At 45.9% G+C, this 10,838-nt stretch overlaps 1 protein-coding gene across 2 annotated transcripts in view; it reads left to right on the top strand.

The window, feature by feature from the left end:
• The first annotated feature begins 5,224 nt into the window (after positions 1 to 5,224).
• LOC102697387 (BCR activator of RhoGEF and GTPase) overlaps positions 5,225 to 10,838 on the top strand; it is a 118,254-nt gene continuing 112,640 nt past the window's right edge. For both annotated transcript variants that reach the window (XM_015366306.2, XM_015366305.2), the window contains exon 1: positions 5,225 to 7,707. In XM_015366306.2, the coding sequence (XP_015221792.2) occupies positions 6,192 to 7,707 (1,516 nt within the window). In that variant the 5' untranslated portion in view covers positions 5,225 to 6,191. The remainder of the gene's footprint in view (positions 7,708 to 10,838) is intronic.

Raw genomic sequence — 10,838 nt, 5'->3', positions numbered from 1 at the left:
TTGGGAAGGTAATAAGTTATTGATACGTGTGTATATATCACCATAAATTACAACTACATAATAGTTATGACAATATAGCTACAGTTACATATTGCTACTGTATCGTACACAGGTTTCGAAATTGCAGTAGTCTTGATTTCAAAGACAGCTTTGTCTGTGCAGAGCTGAACTCAGTCTACGTTCTGAAATCTCTAGCCAAGTACAATAGCCATGCAAAATAAGGTTATGGTTGCCTTAATAAAAAGACGGAATGCTGTATCTCCATGTTCATTTTTTTATTTTAAGTGAGGGTGGGTTTATAAGTTAAATGTCCAGTAGGTGGCAGACGTGTTACATGTTTGGTTGCTGGTTGCTCCATCAGGGCTCAGTACTTGAACAGCGTATATTGGTACGGTCTGTAATCCTGGTTTTTGAACACGTACGAGCCCATATTCACAGTTTTAGGTATTGGTTTCAAGATCGATATAATTTAAAAATAAAAAACAAAATTGAAAGCACGAGCATAATAATATAATGATCATACACTTTACATTTCTATTCATTTTTGAAGTACAAAGCAGGTGTTACCCCTACCTTAAATATACGATTAAAATTGTTCAAATACCATGTATTCATTACAGAAAGCAGCGGAGACAGTTATATTGCAAATAAAAATGTATTATTTCGAAGAGTACGGGACATTGTGAATCAATAAAGACGTTAAAAAAACAAGCAGAAGCATTTCCAAATAAGTAAACCATTTTAAAAATAGATTCTCATTGACAGTGAACAAGCCGATCCACCTGGCGCTGCTGGCTTGAACAGCTCTCGGACCCGTGATTGGCTAAACCCCCGAGCAGCTCGGGCTGCGATTGGGTGAAGAGTGAGAATCGACACTCTGATTGGGTAAAGCGCCGCAGCGGAAGTTCTGTGTACCGTGTGTGCTGTATGAGCACGCTGGATACACAGTAACACAGTAACACATCCATTGGTTTCCAATTACTGCTCAATCTAAGAGAAGTCGCACTGAGGTCAAAACTGAATAGCAGACAAAGAATGTCATGGCATCCACAGCGCGATAGCATCCGATAGTATGTCACGATAGGAGTGCGCGCATCACGATCACATCGCAATACGCATTGCGACTGGCGCATCACTGTCATGGCGCCACTGTCGCATCATTAAGTCCATATATCGCGATACGGCGTACCCCCGACAAAACGCCCACCCCCAATGTCGCGACATGAAGCCTGTATATCGCGATATGACATACCCCGGCAAAAGTGCCCTGCCCCATGTCGCGACATGAAAGGCCCTATATCGCGATATAACAAAAACAGTCACGCCCATGTCACAACATGAAACCTGTATATCGCGATATGACATACCCCGGCAAAAGTGCCCCGCCCCATGTCGCGACATGAAAGGCCTATATCACGATATAACAAAAACCTTCAAGCCCATGTCGCGACATGAAGCCCATATATCGCGATATGACATACCCCGGCAAAAGTGCCCCGCCCCCATGTCGCGACAGGACATACCCTGACGGGATATGCTGACCCCATATATCGAGACACGTATATCTGGGTATATCATGTCCTGATATTAGACCTTTGTTGCGACAGCGGTGCCAGGGTGCCATGGAAGCAAGGCGCCAGTCGGGATATACACTGCTGCGATATACATGCCTTATACATGGGGTCCCTATCATGACATGCTGCGGAGGTCTTGTCGCAATGGTATCCCATAATTATGTGTTTGACACATTTATCTAGAAATTAGATTCGTATTTCTAATTTTAGTAGATCACTATTAAGAAGCAGTTTGCACACGTTTCCTGCAACCCATCAACAAAAAACTGCACAAGACCATGTACTCTATAGTCCAATAGTAAGCATCGTGTTAAAATATTTCAATGTTTTAAATTATGATTTTAATTTAATTTTAGTTGTTTTTCACATCTATATTTAAAAATATACTTTATATTCTTCTTACCTCGTTTAACACCTCCGTAAAACCCAAGTTTTGACCGAAGTATCCATTATAGACGAGCTCCAAAAACAATCCATTCATGATTGACACAGAAAACCGCGACGTTATACAGAATCTGATAAGTTTCAGAATTAAGTGAAAAATATATACTCCGACAGGATCATTATAGTGTATATCCTCTCTCAGACGCGAGAAGACCAAACCCATTACCTCGTTAATTTAGGGAGAGGTTTTTGTACGGGGCTGTGTCACTGTGTTAACATCTTCGGATCTGTTACCACACTGACTTTCACAAGTAAGCAAATCAGTTCTGTTTTATTCAGTGCGGGATTTTGATACATTTCATGTGCATTTAACAGTCGTTATTATGGTGTAAATGTGATCATTCTATGGGCTCGTTTCATGTATACATTACAGTAAACTGTGTTCCCTGAAGACAGTAGTAGAAATTAAGCGACACTTTTTTGAAAAGGTGATGTTCAGAAATTCAGTATTCAAGCAACGAAAAAGATATATTATCCGGAATAGTGTCTTTATTGGTGAATATGTGACCAAGCTTGCAATGCATTTTTGTGCCTTTTTTTACCATTTCATCAATCTTTGGATATTATAAAATGGAACAAAAATTACAGCTAGATAGTGGGGTAAATTAGCGGGAGCAATTTCTTAGATCAATTAAGGCTGCACTTATCTAATTAGGGGCGAGTGGACTGAAAACCAGCAAGTGTGTGGTTCGCCAGGAAAATGAAAGCAAAAACGTGTAAAAAAACGCATGTCTAAAAATACAAATAATATTTTGTATAATTCTACGAAACAAAATCTATTTCCTGTCTTCTTTTAATGTGTAAGAAAATGCATTTTTCCCCGGTGTTGTTTGTTATTTTAGTTCTGGATAATAATTAAGGACATCATCGAGATGAGCCGAATTTCTTAGCCGTTTGTGATTGGCAAGTGCTTTAGAAACATTTAGAAACGTTACGTTGTTTCAGGGGGCCAGTTCTCCACCCTCCGTGAGCTTACTGATGCCGACACCAGCAGAGCAGGCTTCCCAGGATAGGAAGACTCTCGTCTGCCTTGTGGACAGATTCTTCCCCAGAGCGGTGACGGTCTTGGAAAGCGGACGGGAGCGTTATTAACGCGGGCGCCCTGACAGCTTCTGCGGCGCAGCAGAGCGACAACAGCTTCAGCACCAGCAGCTGTCTGAGCCTGCCCGCCTCCGACTGGAGAGGACACGAAGCCTTCTCCTGCGAGGTGACCCATGAGGCGCTCTCCAGCCCCAAAGCCGTGTCCTTCAAGAAATCGGAATGCGTCTGAATGAAGACGCGTTGCTTGAATTTTGTCCAGTTCTGTTGCGTAGCGAAATTGATTTTAACGTGTTCTTTCGTTGCTCTGCATGATAAATTCTACTTTTCGCTTCATCTCAACCTGCTCTTGTCTGTTAAAAAAAGCAGGAGATTCAGACATCAATACGGATTTCTTTCGTTAATGTATTTTTATTTATGTGGTGAGTTGAAGAATATACACGGGATCTTCAGTTCGGTAACACAAATGTTGTTTCCTTCTGCTCTTTCCAAATAAAATGCTTTAATTGCAAACACTGCTGATTTTAATTTTTATTAAAGTCTGTTAACTCAGATCGCTTTGACGCGTCGCCCCTTAAAGAAGATCCAACAACTTTCAGGACTGTGTCAGTTAAACCGGATCATCTTTCGAAATATGGCAAGCAGGAGCGCCATTAAATAATTCTTTTTTACCGATTCCAACATAATAATCACGGCAAAATAATTTTAAATAAATAATTTGTGTTGTGTGAAATAACAAATGGACACAAATCACACGGATAAACCCTACGGCAGAACCTGGTGTCAAACTTAATCGCAAGACGGCGCTAGACACTCACATATTTTTCTTGCTGTTCAACAAGTTGGTAATTAAATATTCACTTTGAAAATATTTGCTGGGAAATAGGCTTACATTTTTATCACCTGCATAAAATCCAAATTATTTCTGCATTGCTCAAAGACGGGATAAACGTTACTGTAGTCCGCCATTTTATCTTTTTTTCCCGTTTCCCGAAAAAGAAAATCATAGATTACCGGATCCAAACGCTACATTTGATATTTACCGTACCATGCAAATCTATTCAGCTCCTTCCATTGATGTCATGAGCAGTATGTAAAACATTTTCCTCCAGTTCGTCGTAACAGGTCCTTTAATTGAAAGTTGACCTGCTGCGATTGCTTTTGGAGAGAGGTTATGACACAAGAGGGCGCTCTGGGAGTCTAAATCTGAGATTGCAGCACCTGCAATCCGTCCGGTAATTCACGCAATTTCGAATTCATTCTGAGGAGACTGTCTCAAACAGAAAGTAACACCGCTGAAGCCTCCTGCCTCTACAGTCAGCTCCACTTTGATTAGATTCCCTCCTCAAAAAAAAAAAAGATCTTTGCGTCAGCACAGTTTTTTCAATGCGTAATTTACTATAAATAGTCTGACTCACATAAGACGCAATAAATTTGACATGGTTTCCTGGTATTACGAAATAAAAGGAAGGCATAACGAATAAATAATCACTGAGGTGTTCCTTCATGCCATTTTCCTCAACTTTCTGTCTTCTCTTTCTCCTGAGAGACCGTACCGCATGTGGCAGGGATACTATACCTGTGTTCTTTAACTTCTGTGTTTCGTAATTCACGTTTGGAGTAAGTTGACGATGAATACAGTAAACAAAGGAACAAGTAATAGGTTTATTCCCTGTTGAAAAGAGAAGAGAGAAAACACAACGTTTCGGCTGCGAAGCCTTCTTCTGTGAAGCCACACAACTGAAGAAGGCTTCACAGCCGAAACGTTTTCTCTTCTCTTTTCAGCAGGGAATAAACCTATTGTTCCTTTGCAGACTACGCATGCTGACGCAGCTACCCACGATTAATATAGTAGCTGCACACATATAAATTCTCTCATCGCTTGTGTACACTGTCAAACCTTATTTTGATGTAGAGACAGAGTTCTGAAGTACAAGTTCACTAATTTCGCTGGCCTTTCGCAGAGGGAGGCACGCAGAGCTGTATGTTACAAATATGAGTTTACCTCTACATTGTTTGCTTTTGGAAAATTGTGTTTCATTGTAGCGCAGCTCCTCAGTTTACAGAACCGATAAACAAACTAAAAAGTAACTGTCGACTGTCACAAAAATGACCATGAAACAACAATTGTTGCTCATCACCGAACAATAATGAAACACAATAACAGCTGGCTCTGCTCCAGCATGTATCACCCAGCGCGTCTTTGTGGATTCTGCACGGCGTGAGGAAAGGGCGACCGTTCCCTGTCTCTTTAAATGGGACAGCAGTGAAGCCGCTTGTCAATCTCATCCCAGCAAGACCCTCCCTTTCCTGCAGCAGCTCCTGGTGCCAGAGTGAAATGGGGAGACCTGAGCGCAGCAGCGGCGAGGAAACGGAGTAAAAAAAAAAAAAATCTGGATAAAATGCGTGTCAACATTCCCGTCTAAAACATGGGATAACAGGGCGAACAGAGCACGAATCCACCCGCGAACTCCCACCGCAATGGGACAAACTGGGTATCGCCAATAGACGGGATCCTTATTTTGATATTCCATCTGCTTGGGAACTGGTACAATAGCGCCTGTAACAACTGGAGATGATAATAAAAGAGGATGTCCCTCTGTGAAGATGCAATGGTTCTGGATTCAACTGCAACGAGAGGCGTCCGGTGAAAAAACGCAGGGAAAGGAAACCCTTTTCTGTGGAAGAAGACTTTTCGTTCTTTGCCATCTTGCGGGGAGACAGATGTTCCCATTGTCGTACTCCGATATTTATTCATTTCGGAACCTCGCAGACAAAAACACTGGAGACGGAGAATGCGCCTTGGATTCAACCTACTGGATTCAGACATCCACACTAAGCGGTCCGTGTTTGTATTACTAGTCCCGATTTAAAATAAATGAATAATTGTCAGCGAGATAAGCCGTAGAAGACTTAAAAAGCCAAGGGACAATCTGGAAAATAGAAAAAAAAAACTTCCAAGAGACGCAATCTTTATAATGAATGTGTATGTAATTGGGCACTCCACATTGGTAAGTTTAATTTTATTTACCAGCTAGGAGTAACTAAGTAGTGAAAAGGGATTATTTTAATGAAAAGTAAGCCGTACCGTAGTCATAGCATTTATCACAGCGCAGCATAATCAGAACAACAACAATGGTGGAACCTGTGGGTTTTGTTGAAGCCTGGAAAGCGCAGTTCCCCGAATCGGAACCTCCCAAGATGGAGCTAAAATCCGTCGGGGATATCGAACAGGAGCTGGAGAAATGCAAGGCTTCCATCCGGAGGCTGGAGATGGAGGTGAACAAGGAGCGCTTCAGGATGATTTACCTGCAGACGCTGCTGGCCAAGGAGAAGAAGAGTTACGACCGCCAGCGGTGGGGGTTCCGGAGAGTCTCCCACATGAACGAGGCGGGGGGGTCCGACCAGCCGAGCAGCCCGGACCCGCCGCAGCCGCACCCCCACGAGTCGGGGGAGGGGGACAGGAGTAGGTACCACCCGGCCGGCGAGGAGAAATTTAAGCCCAGGCCTCCCCCCGTTAGGAAAGCGTCATCGCAGGGCGAAGGACCGGAGCCCCCACCCGCTGTGGAAGTGCTCTACCCGGGGGAGGCGGGCGAGGCGGACAGGTGCAAATACCACGGCGACGACAGGTTCAAGAGGCACCCGGAGGACAGCGAAGTGGACAGCGCGTCCCCCTCCAAGCAGAGGGGGGTGGCCCCGGGGCGCCGGGCCACCGCCGGGCCCCCGCCTCCCGACAGGGAGGACTCGTCGCCCAGGGAGAAGGTGGGGATGAGCGTGGCGGCGCTGCGGTCCAACTTCGAGCGCATCAAGCGGGCCAACTCCCACTCGTCTGGGGAGGGGAAGGGCGGCGGGGCGGAGAAGCCCTTCTACGTCAACATGGAGTACCACCACGAGAGGGGGCTGGTGAGGGTCAACGACCGGGAGGTGTCGGACAAGATCAGCACCCTGGGGAGCCAGGCCATGCAGATGGAGCGCAAGAGGTCCTTGCACTCCCTGCCGGGGAGCCTGGCCGCCGGGGCGGGCGAATACCGCCGGCCCGTCTACAGGGGCCGGTCCACGGAGGCCAGCTGTGGCTACGACGCGGAGTACGAGGACGCGGAGCTGAACCCCCGCTTCCTGAAGGACAACCTGGTCCGCGCGAACGGGGGCAAGGCGGAGAGGCCGGCGGCGGACTTCCAGCCGTACACCAGCGTCTACGTGGGGGGGATGATGGGGGACGGGGACGGCAAGGGCGTCAGCGCGCGGGACCACGGGGAGCAGGACAAGCATCTCACCTGGCCCCGCCGCTCCTACTCGCCCGGCAGCTTCGAGGACGGCGGGGGCGGCTACACGCCGGACTGCAGCTCCAACGAGAACCTGACGTCCAGCGAGGAGGACTTCTCCTCGGGCCAGTCGAGCCACGTGTCCCCCAGCCCCACCACCTACCGCATGTTCCGCGAGAAGAGCCGCTCGCCCTCCCAGAACTCCCAGCAGTCCTTTGACAGCAGCAGCCCCCCCACCCCGCAGTCCCAGAAGCGCCACAAGCAGCAGGTGGTCGTGTCGGAGGCCACCATCGTCGGGGTGCGGAAAACCGGGCAGATCTGGCCCCACGATGGCGACTCCACGCCGTCCAGCAGGGCCTCGCATGACAACAGTTTCCACGGAGATTTAGGTGAGTGGCGACCCTCGAACCGCTGCTTGCTCTGACCTCAGCTTGGACTGAGGAGGTGGTCTTTCTTAATTTGCAGGTGGTGGAATTAGTGAGCCTTTGCAGCCAAGAGTGGAAGAGAGCCTAAAGCTGTCTGTAACGCATGGGACATTTCTAATTGGAAGTGGGATCTACAGGACATAAGTAGTGCTTGACATTTTTCCTGACCGTATGGTGCTTTGACTGTCACTACGGATTTGAGTCTTTCAGAAACAGGTTTACTGTATATGGTGCTTCGCTGAACTGCTGTAAAGATCCCTGCAGATCTTTCCAGTTGTAAATGCTTATTTTCTTAAACTGTAGTGAGGGAGAATGAGAGCAGTGGACTTTTCCTGTCCTGGCTTTGACTCCTTATGTCTTTTCCCAAGGTTTATCTTTGTAGAAGGCAGCAAAGCAGCAGGGAGCCAAAGAGTGCTCTTCAAAACCGATGGCCTGCATCAGTTGGCTTTTTTTGTCCACAGTGTAATCATGTTGTTTTTTTTTTTTTTAAATGCACTGTAGCTGTGCTTTCACGCAAAAAGCCCATTTTTAGATAGCCTATTGCTCCGGGCTGTGCAGTCGCTTGTGCTGTCCGCTCGGAATGTATTTGTGTCAGCGTGGATCAGCGTTGTTGTCCTCTGTGAGGTGTAATTAACTTAAAGAGTTTGTGTAGCGTGATGAAGGGAGAAGGGCCAGTGGCTTTCAGAAGAGAAAGGGGCAGCGCTCAGACTTCAGGCAGCCCACATGACTGAACAGCTTCCCTTCAGCATGCCGGCCTTTTCTCTCTTTTCCACAGACACACAAACATCGGCAAACGCGTATGGGAAATCAGTCCTCCTGAATGTGGATTACGAGTCCGCACGCGGTGGTCTTGTTCAGCGTGAAGGGTGAATTAACCTGACAAGGCGCGGGATTTGTGCTGTACGCGTAGGCGGTGCTCTGAGAGACCTTCTGTCTCCCGGCTGCTCAGCTGGGTGTTTTATCAAAACTGGGGTTTACTGATCCGAGGAATGTGTACATACCTCCACGAACGAACGTGGTGTTCAAGACCCGGAAGTGCAGGTGTCTGTGAGCTTTAGCCCTGGGGTGGTATCATAAAGTCGACAGTGAAACTGTGGTGTCACTGCAGTGTGGTGTCACGGAGTTGGAGGAGGTGCAGCTGGTGAAGGAAAGACCCAGGATCTCAAACTGAAAGAGGAATGTCTCAGTAGACTGTGCCTAGCCATTTAGACTTTCAGGCCTGCCTTGTAGAGGAGGTCACGTACTGTCCAGATTCAGTGAGCGAGCTTGATGTGTTGTGTGTGGTTATCCCCTATGTCTTATCCAGATTTATTTACACTGCTGCCATCTTCAGTGTTTGCAGTTGAGTTTTAATGTTTAAGAGAAAACATTTACTAGTGTAATTCTCTCTTGACATGGCCTTGTCAATCATTACATATGTGCTGTATTTGACACCGTTATGAGCCTTCCTCTTCTTACCCATTTAATTTTAATATTACAAGTGTCTTCATCATGTTTTTGCAATATTGCAAATAGATAAGATGCCATTAGCGTTCTAATACACTTGTACTGTGACTTGCTTTTACATTTTGCTTAACATTCCTTTTTAACTTGAATGCAGATATAACAAAGGTCAACAAGCTGGATTTATGGGAGCCACTGCTCTGAAGCTGCAAGGGTCGTTTAAACCTTGTTTACTCTGACCTGAAATGTAATTTATTAAAAGGAAGTTTGTGAGGTGGTGTGGATCTTACAGCATTTGGGTTTCTGTGCCAGAATGAATTAAAACCCAAGGCAGCAGCCTTTCTGTGTGCTTATGTGTGTTTAACTTGGGATTTAAACATTTCCCGAGAAATGAAAGGTCGTTCATCAGCCCCAAAAGTGGCATGAAGCAGACAGCCCCAGAGGGCATCAGCAGTGTCTTTTTGCGGATGTGTCGGGATTATCTTATTTGTGGAATGCATGAGGTAACCTGTTCTGTGTACAATCAGAGCTCTGCGGAGGAGACGGTAGACCTGCAGTAACCCCAGATATATAGTGAGTCAACGCAGAACAGAAAGTTCAGCTCTAATCCTCACAGTGCTGTGCAGCAATTTGTTACTTTTTAAAAAAATATTCTACAGATATATGACCTGGGATATACATTAAACCTTGTCCACTCAAGGAAATAAATTGTTGCAGTAGATTGTGCAAATCCTCAAAGAAAGATCTATTCATAAATATCAGATATAACACTTATGAATACCTTTCCCTTGAACTATGGGTAATCATACAGTTAGGCTATGGTTATAACCATTTGTGGGAACCTTGAATAAGCAATATGGCCATGAATTAGGGAGTAATATATGATCTATGAAATGCTGGTTCTTTACATAGGAAATACACAATTTTGAGTTTTGGGAAGATGGTTATGGACCTCAGGGGTGTGATGTCTTAGTAAAACTCAGTTCAAAACTCATGTTCCTCTGGGCACATCCTGTTCTGAAACAGCTGTGGTTGTGGCTTGGTGTCTCATTGTGTGCCGTCCACTTGTTTCCATTGCCTGGTGAGAGAGCTTGGCACTGGAACCCCATGTGAATGCCATCAGTTCTCCTGGCGACCTCACTACTCCCTGCTCCTGCAGGTGAGTCTTCCAAGGGAGCCATGTTGACACTAGCACAGCTACTGAGGGCTGAGCAGATGAGTGAGGATTCCTGTAGGCTTTTGCCAGTGTAAACACTCTAAGGGTGTGTTCTGGAAAGAGTTCAGAAGAAAAAAACCCACTGGTGCATGTCAGCCACCAGCGCCATCTCCGCGCAGCCTTCCCTGCATTCATTTTCACTTGGATTAATGGTAAAAGCGATTTCTTCTGTGGTTTAAATAGCTCACGGGCAAGTGAAAGAATATTTGCCGCATCATTCTTGCAGACGTCACCAGTTTCACTGCTCAGATGATGGCCCTCAGTGGTGTTGTCATTTCAGTGGTATATTGACCTTTTTCCTACCCTGAGAATGTGCATGCAGAGGCACACTGCTGCAGGTAATGCGCCCCACTTTCGTACATGTGGAATAGGCTGTTCCCACTATCTTACTGGAAAGGTTCCAGAATTAAAGTGCAAACACACCTTTTGTTACCGT

This window comes from Lepisosteus oculatus, chromosome 22 (assembly GCF_040954835.1).
Source record: "Lepisosteus oculatus isolate fLepOcu1 chromosome 22, fLepOcu1.hap2, whole genome shotgun sequence".
Lineage (NCBI taxonomy): Eukaryota > Metazoa > Chordata > Actinopteri > Semionotiformes > Lepisosteidae > Lepisosteus > Lepisosteus oculatus.
The sequence above is the reverse complement of the archived record's forward strand: the minus strand, read 5'-3'. Positions and strand labels throughout refer to the sequence as shown.